This window comes from Rhodamnia argentea, chromosome 9, assembly GCF_020921035.1.
Source record: "Rhodamnia argentea isolate NSW1041297 chromosome 9, ASM2092103v1, whole genome shotgun sequence".
Classification (NCBI taxonomy): domain Eukaryota; kingdom Viridiplantae; phylum Streptophyta; class Magnoliopsida; order Myrtales; family Myrtaceae; genus Rhodamnia; species Rhodamnia argentea.
Window position 1 is genome coordinate 24,669,639 of NC_063158.1, and position 20,188 is coordinate 24,689,826.

The 20,188-nt window shown below is 39.8% G+C and overlaps 3 protein-coding genes across 3 annotated transcripts; 2 read left to right on the forward strand and 1 right to left on the reverse strand.

Moving 5' to 3' along the window:
* The first annotated feature begins 7,545 nt into the window (after positions 1 to 7,545).
* LOC115742915 (ubiquitin-like) lies at positions 7,546 to 8,181 on the forward strand. The gene is made up of 2 exons (XM_030677451.2): positions 7,546 to 8,019; positions 8,122 to 8,181. Exons 1-2 carry the CDS (start codon positions 7,746 to 7,748, stop codon positions 8,160 to 8,162), a joined length of 315 nt encoding a protein of 104 aa, XP_030533311.1. The 5' UTR covers positions 7,546 to 7,745; the 3' UTR covers positions 8,163 to 8,181.
* Positions 8,182 to 13,860: 5,679 nt separating this feature from the next.
* Positions 13,861 to 15,395, forward strand: LOC115742917 (MYB-like transcription factor ETC1). Its single transcript, XM_030677453.2, has 3 exons — positions 13,861 to 14,203; positions 14,748 to 14,832; positions 14,943 to 15,395. Exons 1-3 carry the CDS (start codon positions 14,152 to 14,154, stop codon positions 15,028 to 15,030), a joined length of 225 nt encoding a protein of 74 aa, XP_030533313.1. The 5' UTR covers positions 13,861 to 14,151; the 3' UTR covers positions 15,031 to 15,395.
* Positions 15,396 to 16,747: 1,352 nt separating this feature from the next.
* LOC115742916 (cysteine-rich PDZ-binding protein) lies at positions 16,748 to 18,529 on the reverse strand. Its single transcript, XM_030677452.2, has 4 exons — positions 18,475 to 18,529; positions 18,203 to 18,320; positions 17,029 to 17,120; positions 16,748 to 16,915 (listed from the first exon to the last, which is right to left on the reverse strand). Exons 1-4 carry the CDS (start codon positions 18,488 to 18,490, stop codon positions 16,851 to 16,853), a joined length of 291 nt encoding a protein of 96 aa, XP_030533312.1. The 5' UTR covers positions 18,491 to 18,529; the 3' UTR covers positions 16,748 to 16,850.
* Between the last annotated feature and the right edge of the window lie 1,659 nt (positions 18,530 to 20,188).

Sequence of the window (20,188 nt, forward strand, 5' to 3'; positions counted from 1 at the left end):
TTTGGAATTTTTTGTGGTATTAACCCTTAAAAAAATGACACGTATGATTGATGAAATACGGATATGGTTGGCGTAATACACACGAAGCATGAACATTTAAATCCGGCCAAAACTTGACGAACTATATTATAAATCTTATCTTATGGCCTCCCATTATCATAAAAATTGTGATGGTTTAGAGTTCTTGTTTATATCGAATTCCTTCTTACATGAGAATTTCTTTTCGTCTATGTTTTGAATCTATATTTTTGTACTTTTGCCGTTTGCCCTACGAAGAGAGAGATTTGACCATTGTTTCTATACTATACTCGGATTGGTCGAAGAACTTACTTAGGGTGATGATGAAACTGTTGAAGTTTGTTTGTAAAACAAACAAAAAAAAAGCTGCCTTTTCAATCCCACACAGGATAGAAAAAAGAGTGCAAGTCCTTTTTTTAGTTAGAAGGCCACTATAGTCTTTTAGAATAAAGAAATGGGCAAGTGGGCTAGACCTCACTATATCCGCTTACGGGTGCACGTGTGATTGCTTAGCTCGCTTACACGCTGGGGAGGGAAATAAACCTTAATTATTTTTTATTTCGAAATCAATTATTTTATAATTATTAGGGGTGAGCATGGTTCCGGGGTAGAACCGAGAACCCGGAACCGGAACCCGTAGGATCCGGTCCGGTTCCAGGTTCCAATGTATGCAGGGTAGGTTCTAGGTTCCAAAAATTAAGGAACCTATTCCAACGGGTAGGTTCCAGGTTCCACTACATAGAACCTAGAACCTGGAACCTGGACCCTAGATTCTGAAATAAATTTTTATATTTTTTTTTGTATATATTTTTGCACGATCATACAATGTTTTATGGCATCCGATGATGAATGTATGATTTGGAGCCAAAATTTTTTTTAGGTTTCGTGTTCCAATGGATTGGTTTTAGGTTTTAAATGTACCATGTACAAAGTCTAAAATCACTCACCTCTACTTTCTCTCGGATGTTATAGCGTTCGCTCTCATTTTGCTTAATTAAAAATGAAAAAAATAAAAGAAAATAAAAGAAATTGATAGGTTCTCGGGTACCCTGGAACCGACCCTAGAACCCGTGACAGGATAGGTTCCAGGTTCCAAGGTATGACGGGTAGGTTCCAGGTTCCGAAAAATAATGAACCTGTTCCGACGGATAGGTTCCAGGTTCCAAGTGGAACCCGTAAGGAACCTGGAACCGCTCACCCCTAATAATTATATTCTATACTTTTTAATTGTGACTATTTGGACATGAATAGTTGCGTCCGAACGGCGGTTGTCACTTACTAATGGTTGTGTTGAATGACTGTTATCATACACGAACGGTCATATCCGCATTGTAATTTTTCGGATATGAATTATTGCGACGTTTCGGACATGAATTGATGAGATATTTCGAACATAAATAGGTGCGTTCGTACGTGGGCAATTTGGACACCAAGAGGTATGTTCTATTAGTATTATATAAAGAACAATTCTGTTCAATTTCAGAGGTTAACTTTTCATTCTTTCATTTTCCTTCAAAAGAGAAACATCTATTTTTCATTATTTCGCAGAGAGTTTTAGGAAATTTACTGGAATTGCTAGCCGGTATTCTCACCGTGACTTTGTTGTATCCTTAAGAGAATTTGTCAGAAACCTATAGCAATTTCATGAGGCAAATTGATCTTGAAATAGAGTGATTACACCCCTCAAAATCTGATTACATTGTTACTTCATTTCTTGTCTTTACCAAGTACCTCTCTCTACTCAGAAACTCATTTAGGAAATAAAGATAAATAAAACTATTTATTGCAATAAATTATTCTCAAGAATAGAATGATTATTACTTGTGCCCTTACTCTCTGGCTTTTGGGTCAGCCAACTCAACCGATTCGACCACCAAGCCAACAAATTGAACATTTAACAATCATGGGTCGATCCTCTTGTGCCTCACCCCATAATTGTTTTTGTCCTAAGTCCGAGCCATAGACAAGGATCTAGTCAAATTGGTGACTCATCCACCAGATTAACTGGTTTCACCGGATTGGGTTGACACTTCGCCATCAGGGCCATCGATAAAATCAGACACATTGGCCTAGTTCCCAGTCCATATGATTAAACCGACTGGTCCAGTCCATATCTGAAGATATTGGATTTAACTTAATATCGAGAAAACTTATATCCAAATTTAGATGAGACAGCGAGCATGAGATCAAGTGTGCTTGAAAAAGAGTGAAGATATAGTCATAGAGATGGGTTGAGTCTAAATAAGTTGTGAATCCATTTACCACTCATATCATTTTGAGCTTTACAATTCTAAACCCTTTATGACTCAATTCACTAAATATAACTAACCCATGTAATAACCCAGCTAATCAAAGATGAGTTAAGAAATGATTTTATGACTTATTTTGACACTAGGTGACAGCAAGGCTATTTGTGGAGCTGTTAGAACGATGAACCCATGGAAGTTTTACATAAATAAGTTCTATTTGTTTTGCGAAAAATGAATGATTTAAAAAATATTTTTCTAAAATGATCGCATGTTGTCGCGACCTAGAATTAATTTGGCTGTTGGATTACTAAGTTAAGTAAATTAACTAGCCTAGTTTGACAAATTAGGTTCAATATTTAACAATTAAAATATTTTCAATTTGAAGTCGCCACTAATCAATTTATGTTGGTTAATTAGACACTTAAAAAAAGTACCAGGATAAATACTTTATTTTGTACTCGATTACGCTAATATATCTATTGACGCCCTTTCGGTACCATTCTTTCCCGAAAATCATTTGGAAGGCAACATGGGTTAATTTTAGACTAAAGTCTTAATATGCAAAGGTGACCATGCAATTGCGCAGACATTATTGAACATTCAATAAATGAAAGCGATAAATAAATTGCAAGTGAGGCATAGAAGTGTACTTACCTTGAGCATCTGCAATGTTAAATAAAAGGTCACATGATGAATCCTAATGTAGAGGTGGCCAAATGGACCCGTGGGCCCAGAACCGGCCCGTTGACCGGGCCCACGGTTCCAACCCAGAGCCGGAACCGGCCCTCAAGGGCCGGTTCCGGTTTGAAAATTGTTGGAACCGGCGGTTCCGGGCCGGTTCCGGTTTGTAAATTGTTGGAACCGGCGGTCCCGGGCCGGTTCCGGTTTGTAAATTGTTGGAACCGGCGGTTCCGGGCCGGTTCCAACCGGATTTAAAAAAAAAAAAAAAAGGAAGTAAGTTGGGTGAAAAGAGCAATTGGGCTTTGGAATCGGCGGTTCCGAACCGGAACCGAAACCGGCCCGGAACCGGCGGTTCCAAACCCGGAACCGGAACCGGCTCTTTAAGGGCCGGTTCCGGTTCCACCTTTTTTTGGAACCGGAACCGCCGGTTCCTAAACCGGAACCGGCGGTTCCGTCGAACCGGCCACCAATATCCTAATGTGATTTCTAATTAACATTGAATCAAACGAAAGTTCCTTTTTTATTTTTCTTTTTTATGTGAATGCAAAACTATACTATATGAGATGCATGAGACATGATGATTATTTTTGGTATTTTCATAAATTTCAAAATTAGGAAAAGTGAAGAGATAAAAATATATCCTAAAGCGAATAACACCCAATATAATTTAAGAAATTGATTTCTCAAATTCCTAATTTAAATTAAGTGTTATTTTGACATGTAAAAAATGAATAAAAAATGATTTACTATAATGGGAAAAAAAAAGCGAACATTTTCTTGGGAAATTAATTGAAAAAGATAAACAAAGAATTTGAAGAAAATAATTAATTATGCCCATAATGCACCTGTAAATTTCGAAATTCCGATTTAATTCGCCTCATACCCATTTGGGGAATTTTATTCACGTCGTACCTGGTGGATTGGGTTAGAGTGCGAATTTTTGTATTGGGTTAAAGTCGTACCCAAATGGTCAGGGTAGGATAGTGAAACCCTTTTTTCATGAAATCATCAACCCGATCCAATGAGTAATGGATGTGATGGGTTGAAGTCGGATATTCGCCTTCTTACACATATTCCTCGAGACTTAGGTACATGGGAGCACACATTATAGGCAGAATTATTTATCTTTAATTGTAAAAAAATAATCGAAAATAAAAATCGTGCTAATGGATAAGACACGGAAATATATAGGCAAGAAAACAAAATCAACTGATTTGGGAATATTCTGATAATGTGCCAATTTATCTATGAGGCAATGTTGCGTTGTCTCTCACACAATGTGCCTCATCTATGGGAATTTACATAAGAACAAAAACCAGCAAATATCGCTAGAGATAACAGTAACTTCAAAGTATGCAAGAAAGAATTCGAGATATATTAAGATCGCGATTGTTACCTAAATTGCAGATAATGTTCCAATTTTGAACGGTGACTGACGGATCATGGATCGCAGCGTGCGGCGGCTGCGAGATTGGGACTTCTCAGCGGTGCACGGACAAGGCCTCTTACGTTGGAATCGTTGGCGTAAGGGGGACATGATTGCTTGCTTCCTGTCTTCTCACTCAAATTTTTCAGAAACTTGTTTCAAATAAAATAAACAATATGAAAGAGCATACATATGAGAATCTGTGCTCGTGGGTGATGATGCTCTTGAATCAAATTGTGAATATGCTCGTGGAGGACTCCTCAGTGACTGGTCTCGGTTGTGAGGGTAGGGGCCGTCACATGGGCGCTGTCTCAACTGTTGTGTCCAACTAGCATCGGAGATGCTGAAGTTTTGTTGGGACGCTCACCGAGGAACCTGCAAATAATATCAAAAGAGCCCCACATTCCACGAAGGACTTGCTGAACTATTGCGATCAGTGGAGAATTGGATCACAATGAGGAGTGATGTGAGCATTGGAACTCACGATTTCCCTTCTAAAAAATCCCTTGCATGCATGAAGCGAAATCGTAAAACCTCCAATGTTATTCAAAATCAACGCGAAATCTAAAAGAAGACCAATTCGCCGTCTAGAACATCCTGTCTTTTTTTTTATTATTTATAACGGAGGTGTCCGCGCGACCGGCGAGCTTGAGCTCAAACCAGCGGTGAAGCACGACTAGTCCTCGGGGGCAACTGCGGGACTCCACCACCACGGTGCTTAGGTAAGACACTGGCACCACGAAATTTTGAATCCAAGACCTCTCGTGAAAGGAAGCGAGCGCAAACAAACGCGGCCATCAACCAGTGGGTACATTCTGTCTTTTTGTTCCCTCAATTCTCGCTAAAGTTGGAGCTTTGTGGCTGGGCTCCCGGGTTCGACTCGATCGGCTCGTCGGTGGTGCCGCAGCGAAAGAACTATGATAGTGATTGGGGCCGAAGAAGGATGGCCCGGCAGTACTGAGGTTCCCAGCGGAGACTCGCGTCTCTTTCCGTTTCTCTCTTTGTTTCTGCGGAACTGTGGCCGCGTATGGTGTGGTCTTCTTCTCTATCATGCAAACCTGGGAGACCTGCTAAAGCAAAGGGAAAGAAACTTGTACCCACTCTCTCTACGCGTATTCCTCCCAAGATGTCAGAAATCCAGAGAGAGATGAAAACGAGACACTTCCCTTCTTTCTGTCTGAGATCTCCCTTTCTTTTGGGCATGTCATGTGGATGCAGACCATCCACAGAGATAAAATCGAGAGACATCCCTTCTTCCTTTTCGGCGGATATCGGCTATGAAGTATCGATACTCTTTGAGGGAGGACGTGTGATACTTCAATATTGTCCGACGCTCTCCGACATACGACCGACTAGTGGTCAACGCTCCAAATATGCCAACACGCAAATCCAATATCCCGGCACTCTATGTTCACACGCACAGGTCAATTTTAAACATTTTCAATAAATTAGATATGAAAATGTAAATTTATAATATATATTTAAGTCATATACCCATCTATCTCGAAATTAATATAGTGAGTTAGCAAAAAAAAAAAAAAAAAACCTAATGTCATATAACATAAGAAGAATAAGAAACTCACCTACGATGTAATTTATCATGTATATATAAAAATATGTATTTAATATATAATGTTACCCAACATGCCGAAATTTTCCATTTTTTTTATAATGACGTGTCGGCGTGTCATGTTGTATCATGTCGATGTCAAATTTACTTAGGATATCGGCCGTGGGCTGTGTACCCTAGACATGGCCAAAATGAAACCGGGGCCCGGAACAGGCCCGTTGAACGGCCTGGAACCGGCCCGTTGACCGGGCCCACAGTTCCGATTCCATAATTTCCGAACCGTTTATTTTAAAAACAAAAAAACAAAAAAAAACAAAAGTGGGGGTGGGCCCGGTGGGAAACGGGCTCTTTGCCCCCACCCACATACCCCCCCAAACAAAGAGCCGTTACAATTTGGCCGTTGCACAGTACCCCAATAGCCATGCGTGTATTCAATGATGCTCCCTCTCAAGATTTTTCTCTCACTTTGGCCGTGTATTCTGAATTTGTGTGGCCCCCGCAAATTGTGAACAAAGCACCCTATTTATATAGACTAAACTAGGGTTTCACGACTTTCGCCTATTTACGAAATAATCCTCTGATTTGCAAGACCCTTTTTAATTAAGTCCCAAAGGACTTAATCACACTTGATTAAGTTCAAATAAGCTTATTTTCCTTAGGGATTTCGGCCTACTCTCTGCCATGAGTCGACCGAATTTTTTTCTACCATAGGCTCAATTCAGATAATTAAATTAAGCTCAAAGCCTTGAATAAAGTTGATCCACCACCGGTCCGGATAATATGCAAATGCATGTATGCAGAAAATTAAACTAAACTATATAAAAACCATATGAAAATGATTTAGTTATTTTTGCTAGGGACTAAGGTCGAGTTCTAATTTTCATGTAATTAATGATAAAATAAAAAATCAAAATTTAGGTGCCAGTGCATATATTATATGAAAAATTAGTCAATGCAAAATATTTTCATTACCGATAACAAATTGTGTTTAAATATTTGTCTAGACAATGAAAATATTGTTCATTTATTTATTTGTGTAAGAGATATAAGCGATTATTTTTTTGAAAAATGATTCTCAAATCACTTATTTTCCGCAAAATAAATGAACTCTAATACAGCTAATTATTGGGGGCGAAAATGGTAATTGGCCACTTGGGTTACATGTTATCGATGCTTCTTATTGATTTGTGCACTGTCGGTTTCCATTTCCCATCAGCACTAGAAAATGGAGAACGAACAATCCGATTCTTCCGTATAAATCCGTCAAACGAGTGGCTCAGATCGGATTTGGTCGGGATCTTCCATGGAAAATATAGAGCCGGTCAAGGTCGTCGCTTTATTCAATCGTCCGAATCTTGAGTAGGACAATCGGACGGCAACAAGCGAGTGGGGCCCGCACTCAGAACAAAACAAGAAGAAAAGGGGCAGTCAAAGTCCAAAGTGGGACTGTATCTATACGCAGCCGCGTGGAACTTTCATCACGAGACGATTCCCCGACCCCACTTACACGCGTCGTCATCATACCGATCTCCAGAAAACTAAGTTTTTTTCCCGTTGACCGAGTCAACCTCGCAGCTCTATAAGAAACAAGGCCCACCAGCCCCTGCTTCTTCACCATCTCCTCTAGAGAGCCCTTCAATCCCAAACCTCTTTGAAGCAAAGAAGATCAGCTGTCTTCAGGTTCGAACAAGGTTGGAACTCCTCGGTCTTGTTCTTCACTCGGCGTTTTCGCCATCTTCGCAAGGTTCTCTTCTAGTCCTCCGAAAGTTTTCGGGGTTCCGGTAAGATATATTCTCGCACGATGTTCCACTTCAGTTACTGTCATTTCTCCATGCTGACACAGATCCAAGTGAAAACCCTAACGGGGAAGACCGTAGTCATCGAAGTTGAGCGCTCAGAGACGGTCCACAACGTGAAGGACATAATACAGTACCGAGAAGGCATTCCCATGGATCAGCAGAAGCTGATCTTCGCGGGCAAGGAGCTCAAGAATGGCTTCCGGACGCTTGCCGAGTACGACGTTGACAACGAGTCGGTGCTCCACCTCGATATCTGCCGAACGGGGAAGAGAAAAGGTATGTGGCGCTTTCTCGCTTTGGCAAGGCGGCTGCTGAGGTGAATATTTGGTAGTCTGTGTAATTGGTGTGTTGATGAATTATTATTGACGTGGTGAACAGAATCAGTTGGTCTCGAACATCATGGAATAAGCATATCCTGAGAGTTCGTCAATCGAAAAGGATGCAGACGACCTCACCATTCTGCACATGCGACGGACCCTATCCACTGCACAACGAACCAAAACTAAGACCAATGTAAGGACTTTTTCGGACTTTATGAAGAAATATATGTATTTTCTCCATTTTGAGAGCTTTGTATGAGCCTAAACACGGCGGCTGTATGAATAATCGAAGTGATTTAGTGCACTATATAGAGTGCTGTTATATTTCCGTTTTGTAGTAACGATAAAGATTAACATGCGCGCAGGTTCAATTTGTCAGCCGAATCATCTGTGTCCCGAATCTACATGTTTAATGTGTATGCCCATTTCCACTGCTGGATGAGCGAGGTCTTTAAGCTTTAACGCAGATTATCGGTGACCGGTTAAACACGGGCACAGTGGAGGTAGTTTTTCTATTGTCATAGGCCAGTCCAGTAGCACTCGCTTAAATCATTCTCTTGTGATAGATCAGATATACGCCTTAATTATTCTTTCACTTGTTCCTTGCTAGATGTACATGCGGATGAGAATGATACGGATATGGAATCCAAGACCTGATGGAAGATGGGTACTCTGAAAGCCCTACCAGACAGTCAACGATGTTAATACTACTTAGTACTGATAATATAACTCGAACATGCGTCGAGCTAGATCCAAGAACGACACCGCATCACCATACACACGTGCTTTCGAGACTTTACTGTTGGCCAACAGGCCTTCCATGGTTGGAGTTACAGAGTTCAGTTCTGGCACTTGATCTGAACTTTCATTACGGTTACAGTGCTTTGCCTCCTCTGCAAGAGGACGGGGTCTCGAAAATCTTTTTGATGTCTGTGGAAATCAACAACAAGAATGGTCTTGCAAGAGATAATTCTTGAAAGATGAATGGTTTTGCAAGAGAGGACTCTTGCCACCACATGGTCCATCCGCACACCAGGAAAGATGTCCACAGACACTGGGCATTGGTTTTTGACTTGCACTGTTGGAGTGGTGGAAGTCAAATTTGTCTGCTATAAGTCAACTCTATGGACAAATTCATATTAAAATACTCTCAAAATAATTATACCAAAAAAAAAAAAAGGGAAAAGAACTTTGAATTAGATGGACAGGAGATGCTGAAGTTGGAATTTCAATTTCAGCTCTTGGGATACATTGGAATGAGCTTTTTCAAAAGGAAATCTTGGAGGTCCATGTCTTTTTAATTAGAAGTGTTAAAGGGGCGGGTTGACAAGTCGGTTTGAAATTGGGTTATCTTGAATTTGAATACAGATTTTGGCTTTGGGGTACTTCCGGGTCTTTTCTCGAATGCATTGAGGGGAATCCGGGTTGGACTCGATTGGATAGTACCGACTTAATTCTCAATTGTTTGGGTTGGGTTTTTCTAAAATTGCAAGTTCAACGGTCAGACTCTGAATATTACAAGTGGTTGGGCTTAATTTGTTTGATACTTAGTGTTTAAGTATTGAACCACACTTTCATCTAATAGCTTCAACTTTTAGAACAATGGACAATGGTCTCACAAAATCTCATATCTAATTAGAACAAGAGGTCATGAGTTCAAATCTTTCAAGCCCCTATTTGTTTCCTCAAACTTTATTTGTAAAGCCCGAGGAGACAAACGGGGGCTTGAAAGATTCGTTGATAATCATGTCTGCTAATATTTCCACATCCTTGCTAGCTACTGCGAGCCTCCGTGTGAGTCATACATAAGAAAGTTGGTAATTCATGTATTACCACGTAAAGGAGAAAATTTGTGTTAAAAGGCGTGTTAAGATCGGTAAGCCCAAACTCAAATAAGAGTTAGTTATGCAAAACTAGTGAAAGTAATAAAAAGGTCTTAACCCTATTGCTTTTGGGTCAATTCAGTAAACATTTTAATTAATTCACTTTTTTTGTCAAATTCAATTGTATCAATTGAGTCCTAAAACTTTGGACAATTTGCTAATGTAATCCACTCGGCCAATTGATTCTTAAACATGGACGTTGAGCAACTTACGTGGCACGACCAACGCTAACGCGGACAAACGTTATAATTTTTTCAATAATTTTTAATTTTTTTAATTTTTTTAATCTTTTCCTTTTTTTTTTTTCTTTGCTTTTTTTACAACCCCGGGCCTATAAGGGCCGGTGATCCTCGCCTACTCTGGGCAAGGGCATCATGGGCGAGGGTTTAGAGGCCCGGATCCCGGTGAGGGGCTCACCGCTTTTGTGTATGGTTGCGAGGACATCGTGGCTCTTGCCTAGACCAAGCGAGGGCATCGTGGCCCTCACCGGCCAATAAGCTAGGGTCACGACCTCTCCCCCGGATCCGGGTGAGGGCCCAACACCCTCACCTGTAGCCGGCAAGGGTGCGTAGGCCCTTGCCCGTGGTCGGCATAGGGTGGAGGCCTTGGCCTAGACCTCTCTTGCGGTCGGGGAGGTCGGCCGGCGACCTCGCCGGCCCACAATTGGGTAAAAGAGAAAGAATAGAAAATAGAAAAGAATAAAAATAAAGTAAAAGTAATAAAAATTCAGAATAATTTAAAAAATTATCCATGTCAACGTTGGTCATGCCCTTTAGACGGCCGACGTCCACGTCGGCGATTTCCAACCAAATTTTTTCGATTGACTATATTGGCAAATCATCCAAAGGTTTGACATAATTGAAAGGTTCAAGACCGAATTAACACAAGTACAATAGCTTTATGACTTTTTTGGATAATTTTCCTTGCAAAATTAGCATATAATTTACTTTATGAAAAATCGGTAATCATTATAATTATTGGGGTTAGCAATTCTAAAATAAAAGGTGGTAAATTTTTAATACAGCAAGCAGACAAATAGAAGTACGTAATTACTCAACGAAAAAGTTTGTGAATTTACGGTTCTATTTGTTTAGCGAAAACCAAATATTTTGATTTTTTTTCTAAGAACGATCACTTGTGCCACTTAAAATAATTAGCAAATAAAAAATGTCTGCATTGTCGATAACAATTTATATCTAAATATTTTCGTGGACGATGAAAATAATTTTCACTCATTCATTTTTATAAGAGATACAAGTGATTCTTTAAAAAAAAAATTTGGAATCATTTAATTTTCGCGAAACAAACAAGCCTAAGAAAAAGAAAATAAGTAAAACGCCATTTTCTTTTAAGGTGGGGAGTTTGATAAAGTTGAGAATCTTCCATTCTTAACAGTTGCTACTCTTGAATGAACGCATCCATGAGGATAGCATCTAATTGTCACCATGAGATCATACATAGTTGATGAAGATACAAATAATCCCTCGAGTTAGCCCAATATTTAAACTATTATTAGGTTTTGTACCTCTATAGCTATAATTGGCACTAATCCTCTCTACTTGGAGGCTAATCAGATCAAATTACTATTAGTAATCGTAGTGAGGAAAACAACACCCGATAATCATGATAAGTACTTGCTGAATGCATCATGCATTCGGGCCAATCAGACGAAAGTCAAATAGGGAAATTCCCCTATTACATTAATAGTCTTTACTGCGTTGGTTTGTCTTGATTTGAAATTATGTTTCTTAAACTAAGACGTTTATCTCTTGTATTAGATTGAGGAAGTGAATGAAATATTATTTCAACCAAAAGGAAAAAAAAAAAAGTAAACTTGTGACAGCAATCAAAGTCGTCGAGAGACACCGTGAAAAGTGAAAAGGCATAGGCGGCTCAAAAGTCAACCATATCGAGTTGGAAATTTTTTTCTTAAAGCATGCTTTAGGATCGATGATGGTTCGACCGATTCAAAAAATGGATTGCGTCTTTTGAATTGCTGGTCAAGATTGGTAGGAAGCCGTAGCTGTTGATCACATAGCTCATAAGAATATAATAATAATGCAAAAGGCCTTTGCAAATCAAAACCAATTAGGATGATCTTGCCTTCCAATCCCAGTCTGTAAAAGCGTCGTATACGGCTTCAATTAGAGTTCGAACGCCGACAACCTCGTCCATAGGTCGGAAAACAACAAAGGGAATGTAAACATCGATCCGTTTCGTCTAATCTTTAATTAATTGAAAAACATGTTTATCGTGATCTTATCCTAATGATTTAGTTAATCTCGAAAAATCGAAAAACTTGAAAAAAGGGCAACAAAAAAAAAATGAATTGCGGGCCCCACAACTTTCCAAATGAAAGCTGACTGGGACATTAGTTAATCGTGCTGGCGTACTTATCTTGAAGAATGTCATTTTTCTCCCCCTGCAATAGTAAGATGCAATTAAAGAAAGTTTCAAAGTATGTTTTTTCTTATTTGTCCCAACATCACCACCTTCATCGATGCCGACATTACAACCACCGTACGAGAAAAAATTTTACAGTCCAGGTGTACTGTTTTGTCCCATCTCTCTCGCCACCTCCATTTTGCCCTTTCTTCGGAATTCATAATATTCCGCTTCCACTTATTAGATGCTTATAACTGAAAGTGTATGTTGTTTTACTCGGATGAAACAACCCACAAATTGGACCTACTACTGGAAGACTAGAGAGAGATCTAACAAAAGGGCCTACCGTAATTCGATTTTAACCTATATTAAAACCCGAGACGTCAAAACTCATGTGTTGAGTAAAGAGGGAAGAGAGATTGGAATGCGATCGATTCTATCCATCGTGTCTGCTAGTGAAAGAAAAGCTCGGCTAGTGATATTTCTCAGTTTGAGACACTAGTCAAGTTCTTTGAAGGTCTCTGCCTCTTGCTGCCCATTTCATCTTGAGATTCAAGTTGGAGGCCTATTGAGATTTGATTTCTATCATTAATAACATTAAAAATCTCAAGCGGGTACATTCGTGACACGCTTATCCAAACTAACTCTAGTTTAACAAAAATCTCAAATCGACTCTTCATGACACATGTACCCTCAAACTGATTTTTGTCAAATGAAAAATAAAACCCAAATTGGTATTCATGATGTAAATCTATATTTCGTTACTACTTCGTCAAATATCCCCTCAAAATGCATATGTGTCGATACAAGTGGCAAGCAAACGGATTTGACGTGGGGAATAACATATATAGAATGTGACAAAATCCTTGTGTATTCATACATAAGCACCGTGGATACTAGTAGAAGTTTTTTGTGCAACAAAAATTAGCTTAAAGTAAATGCGTCATGGCATATCGGTTTGGGATTTTTTGGGGAATTGTAGAGTATCGATTTGGTAATTTTAACGGTGTTAACTCTACTTTAAATGCTAGAATAAAAATCAAAGCACGACTCTTGCAGACTGAAAAAAAAAAGCAGATGTTGCCTATCCTATTCCTCTGTGACCCACTTCAAATGCAAAGAACCATCTATCCATGTTGCCCATCCCACGTTAAAATCGCTTCTGCTTCATCAAGTCCTCGAATATTTTTTTAAATGTGTTTCACGAATCATATCTGGTGAAGGTTTGTGCTGTGAATCTTTTCTGCTGCAAGTGGGGGGGAGATATGGAAGAACACACAGAATCTGCTTTTGATGGACATTGGAGAACAGGACACTGCACCAGAGCATATTTATCCAAACCCAGGAATTCTTTATTCAAACTTCCCCTTATTTAATGCATGAATTCCCAGCAAAAGGCCAAGAAAGTAATAATTACAGTAGAATTCCTGAAAAGTGAAAGATGAGTCCAACTAATTCAACTACCTATCAGACCTCAAAAAGGCTCCAGGCAGTACCAGGAGCCACACACAGCTTCAACTACCAGTCTTCCTCTTCTTCTCCTTCTTCTTCACCATCCATTCTTTGCTCTGGCATTTTCGTTTTCATTTTCTATTTTTTGCTTTCCCTCTTCTTCTTTTTTTTTTTTTTCATTGTGGGGAATATGATTTCTCCATGGTTTGTTTCATCCATTATTAATAAGCGCCAGTACTTAAGCGCCTCCAAATTGCCCCAACAGCAAGTGAAAATTCCCTCCCACCTTCTCTTTCTTCTCTGTAAATTCCAAGAACAGCAACATATAAGGCCTTGAGATCTGCGAGACTACTTCACACTGCTCACTCATGGCTGATTCTGAACATTCTTCTTCTGATGACACTTGCGTGGACTCTAGAGGTAATCCATCTTGACAATTTAATTCGCCATGTCTCGCTCAGTTTCTTCTCCTGTTTGTTTTGCATCAGCTTTGACTCTAGACGTATTTATCTTCCTTCTCGCAGCAGAAAGTTTCCAGCTTTCGGTTAAAAAGACTTGTCTTCTTTCTGGGTTTCATGTCTTTTTCATGATCTCTTGTAAAGCCACCATCAACATGAGTTCCTGAGTCTATGAATGATTACGGTTCATTGACTATGCATCAGCTTTGACCCTGCGTGTGACTATAATTTAACCTGCCTGTGAAGTTTTCTTCTTTCACCAATCAAATCAAACCCTCTTCTTCTTTCTGATCCTATTTCTGATTCCAAGTAAAGTTATTGGAGTGAATCCCGTAAAATTTTGGTGGGCTTCAAGTTTATTTTCAGAGTTGATCATTCAGGAACAGGGCAAGTTCATACCCTTCTAATCTTGCATCATGCAAGGGCCTTGTCCTGCTTACAAGAACTTGTTTTCTTCTCTGTGTATCGGCCTATTTATCTTGTCCGTCCTGGGTTATTTTGCACAGAAGAGACAAGCGAAGAATCAAAGCTAGAGTTCTCTGAAGATGAGGAGACACTCATAATCAGAATGTACAATCTGGTTGGAGAAAGGTGAGACTCTGTTCTGTTGCTTCCTTTCTGCTTCTCCTTCATTGCTGATGATTCCCTCTCCTTCGCAAAAGATAAAATTGCTGAGCCTAAGTTGTATCATTCATGATCAGGTGGTCTCTGATTGCTGGCAGAATCCCAGGAAGGACAGCTGAGGAAATTGAGAAGTACTGGAATTCCAGATACTCAACAAGCCAGTGAAAGTAATAAAGCAAGATGACTGTATTATTTAGAGTGACGTGAATGCTTGGATCAGAAAATTTTCTCTAAGATATGAAGATTTTCTCACTCTGGGTTCTGTACTCAGACCCATTGAAGCTCTGGGTCATTCCATATGATCTTTAGGAATGGAGTTTCTCACCCTCTTTTTGTCGGTTGATCTTTGTTTGTGATCATTGTTGGGGTAAAGCCATTGGTTTTTCTTTTCTTTTTTTCAAGGTTTAATGTATTTGCAAGTAGGACCTTAGATTCTTGATGTATACTGTTCCCTCTAGTTATAGTGTACAAATGTGTCGTCCTTAGTGCTGTCCCTGATGATATGACATTGTTACTCCCTTTCTTTACCACTAATGTGTGCCTTAAGTAAGGTATACCTTGAAGTTTAAGAACATACTGTACGAACTTGTCAAATCAGAACTTCTAGAGTGTGTCCGTGATGGCGATACGATGAACATCTAAACTTTCAAATCAATCGATCTACGCACGTGAGTTTTCTTCAGAGTTTTATGAACGAAAAGAGGGGCTTGAGAGTAGAAGTGCAAGGCTAGAATTCGAAATATGGTCACATGGAGCTTTACCAAGCCAAAAGTGTAAGTATGATGAGAAAAAAAAAATTGACATTACACAGAAAAACGTACAAGACGTGGGCAATCTTTCAGAAGATTGCTAAGGTATCACCCATGAAAGTTTAGATTTTGAATGCACTATTTGGATGATGTAACGTTAGTAAATCAAAGTCCAAACCAAGCAAAACTGTGCAAGATGGCTCACAACATTATCTTACAATTAACCAATACAGATTGTTCTCATGATTGGAGGATAATACATCGGTTGGGAGAGTAACAATTAACCAATACAGATTGTGCTCTGCATATATGAAGATGACAATCACGCCATTTTCCCCAAGAAAGTGAAACCACGCGAGATTGGAGAAATTTGCTACTTGACTTTCGCTGAAAGATCGTTGAAATGATACAAACAGAAAGAAGCATTAGACGTGGGCAATCTTTCAGTAGATATCAACTTTAGACCTCGGATCAGATGTACCAAGCTCAAAAAACAAAACTAAAAAGAGCAATATAAAGTATGAAGTCAAACAGAAAATCGTGCTCATCATCATCATAATGCGAAAGCCATTCACAAGTACAACCAAAACAGCATGCGACTCCCACATGCTGACATCGTGGTCACCGACTACCCCATAGAGAACAAGGGCTTCACAGGTGCTGCACGAGCAAGTAACCGATGAGGACCCGAGGTTCATATACTTGTTTCATATAATTCTCAACTTTCCACACATGCCAAGACCTCAGCTAGTTAAAAGCCATGGCCCCAAAGAGGAGACCCTCATGAATCACCAAGACCACATCGAATCATCCACAATATCTGAAGTGAATAAACAATGACCCGTTCCACGCAACTTCAAGCAAACTGTATCCATCCTCCTCCACAACAATGCGTGGCAAAGAATTAAGTGGAGGTTATTTAAGAATCTTTATCTGGGAAAGGAAAGATTACTGTAGAATAGAGTCATAAGCAGAAGGTAACTGCAGAACTGGATGCCGCATATTGAATTTTCACAACCACAAGCAACTTTTCTAGTTAAAATTCAAAGAAAATAAGTGAGCAAAACACAGATCATTCCATTCAGGAAAGCCAGATATTACAGATCCAATGAAAATCATCCTTTACAGCCTTATTCACAAATTTTGCAAGCTTCTAATCAAGCAATAATTAGAAGTCATGCAAGAAATTGGCGCTACTGGTCATGACATCCTAAGGAGAAGATCAACACGGTTCTATTACACATTGCTTTGTTTATATATCTTGGTATCGAGTACTTGCTTGCCGCACATTGCACAAACCCCTGCAGTAAAAAGCAAACATTAGGACTTGCTACAAAAATACTTGATCCAAGAGATTAAACTCTCCAAAACGGCACGAAAATTTTAAAAACACAAAATTGAAAACCCAAAGCACCTTTTGTGTATGCACAGGTATGACAGTATTTGGCATCTTGATGCACTTGCTGCTTGCAAATAATGCATTTTGTATTTCCATAAGGAGTCCACCTGCAAGGAAGTACAATCTGACATCAAACCAAAGAAAACTAACTCGAACTGACAGAGACTTCTCTGTGTTATCGGAAAATAAAATGCTTTTAACCAATCCAAAGAACAGACTAAATGCATGGAAGAACACAATTGACATCATCCAACCAATAAAGTAACGGTAACCCAGAGATATCCTCTTTTCTCCTAAAATATACTCATCCGCACTACATAATGATGTACAGTATCTGTAATAGGTTAGGAATCTATTTCCAGATATCACGAATTCCAAGGAAACACCCCAGTACACATCACTTATGCATTGACTAGCTGAAATGAATGGTTTAGTTTAGCAACAGTATTATTAGATTCAGCTCTGAGCTTTTGTCCCCTGTAATTTGTCTCACCAAAATCTGACTGACATGGCGATAAAACAACTCAAACGGAAGGGCATTCCAGTAATCAATCAGGTGACCCTTAGCTGCTTGAACTTGAGGTAACAAAAAGAACTACACAAAGCATCCATCCCACCCCAGCAGATGAAAACTTTTTGCAAATGGATGCATCCATTACATAGATATGCCCATTCCAATCAACGATAATCAAGCAACAGGACGAATTACACAGAACAAACAAAAAAACAATGATATCTCGAAAAGCTTCAATAGTTAGAACGTACAGTCGATTTCTTTTACAAGCCAGCAGTCCACATCAAATTAAATCGTGCAAAGTGCTATCGGTTCACAAGACAATGAAGCCAAAAGCATATACTCCAAGAGTAGGCTCCTAACTGACTAACATGACACAGTTAACCATAATATGAAACATATACAGTAACTTCAATGCCGGCCATAACTTGGTTCCTTCTCTGAAAAGTGCCACTTTCGAGAAGACATTATGTCGGCCGTTGCAATTTACGTTACATGGTACTTGCGAATCGCGGAAAGAGCCCACTATCCCTCAAACCCCACCCCAAGACGAGAACCGATACTGACAGAACCGAGAGAGCGCATCAACTAGCCATAATCTCAACATCCACAGCTAGTTCGCTACTCCATGAAAGTTGCCGTCCTAAGAAGATAGGGAAACAGAGAGAAGGTAACCTGGACTTCTTGGAGAGGAGCTTGTTCTCGTTGATCTTGCGGCCACCGCCCTCGGTGATGTTGCTGGCTCCTTCCTTCCACTTATCAGGAACTATCACCTTCGACAGCTTCTTCTCACCTGAATCAAAATCAGACACGCAATCAGACAACCAATACACAAAACCCATTGCAATCGAGATCACGCTCTGCAACAGCTTCGAACAAGCAAGCAACGCCTTCTCTTCGCCGAGGGCGAACGAATCGATCGAGGGGAGGAAGGATCAGACACTCACACTTCTCGCACACCATCTTCGCTTCCTCTCTCGCTCTCTCTAAGGCAGAAGCTCCTGGGCGTCCCCAAATTCGAAGCCCTAATTCGAGACGAGGAGCAGACAAGGGGCCAAGTTGGGGATTTTTGCTATCTCCAGAATTCTCGTGTTTGATTTTGCTTGATGCGCTCCTAGCGTCTAAATAATGCGTAGAAGAAATTTGAAAAAAAAGGTTTCGAAATGCCCCCGTTTTGCTTAAAGAAAACTAATTTAGATAAATGTCATGGCAAATTTTGTACAATCTAGTATTTTTCTTTTATAATATAACCTGAATTTGAAACCAAACGAAACATATGGGTTTGGAATTTATTTTCGACTGTGTAATTCATGATGGCGAAAATATTGACAACGTGTTACAATGCAAGTTTTAAAAATAATACCCTGAAGATGTGCCGATCTCACAAATAGCATCTAGAAGTGGGTTTTGCCCCAATTGAACATCCTCAAGTAATTGCCAATAAACATGCGACCTTGCTTGTAAATAAATTTTGGGGTGAAGACGCTAGTATCACAAGTGCAAGGGTCAATTCCCGCGCTCTGCAAAGAGATAGAACAAAAGTGAGAGAGACGAGAGTCAAAGATAGCACAGACCATTTCCCTCGGTTAACCGAGAGCCAAATTTCTAGCCCAAGGGCAAGCACGTGCTACTCTTTAACCTAAGAAAGGGGCATTTTTGCCCAAATTGGCGAGGTGACTTGTCTCATATCGAGTCTCGAGATTTTGCTCTTACCCGAATACATTTAACGTTGGAGTTTCGATGTTAAACGTTGCGGTTGCATCAAAAGACGTATCTGATGAGTTAATTATAGTTTCACGTATATAATTCAAGAGCACTTTCTTTTTGTTCGGTGCGCCATTCGGTTTATTCATGTCCCCTTTGCCATTATAGAAGTCTGACTAAAGCCGCATCTTGTCTTGACCCTCTCAAACCAACAATCCCTTCTCATCTTAGTCGAATCAGGTCATTAGACACCTACCAGCTTTCCTTGTGGATCATTTTCAATCATACATCTCCTTGAAGGGAGCCCTCTTTGATTTTATAATGTGATAACCATCGATTAACTCAATCGAGATATTGTCTACTTTAGCTCGTTCCATACCAAGCTTTACGATTTTGTCTTTTAGCTTATAATTAGGCATTTCCCCAGGAGGGTAACAATCTTGGTAATGCCATCACCCGAGCTTGCTTAACATTGAAGTTTTAAAGTTAAAAGTTGTCATTCTGTCAAAAGGCATTTTTTGTGAATTAATTCTTCTTTCACATATACAATCTAAGAATGGTCTCTCCATGTTTGGTACACAATTCAGATCATTCATATCCATTTTCGCCATCCTAGAAGCTTGTTGAGAGTAGCTCTTTATCCGGATCCTCCTACCTTGATGATCACTCCGCGTCTTCATCGAACGAGATCGTTATGTTCCTCTTTTGGCGTAGTAATTGTGAGTACTCCGATTGGGTCAATGCTTCCATTAGCGATAATCAATCCTGCCGATCCATTTGTATCCTCCCACAAAAGGACTGGAGATGGATAAGTTAACTTGCGAAAGAGTAAGAAGAAGAGAGAGAAGCTTTGGCTTTTGTTATTCGTAAATCACATGTGCCCCGGGCCGAGACCATCATCTAGACCAAGGCTAATACCACAAGCGATCTCATCGCATAAATCACACCCCACTCGAC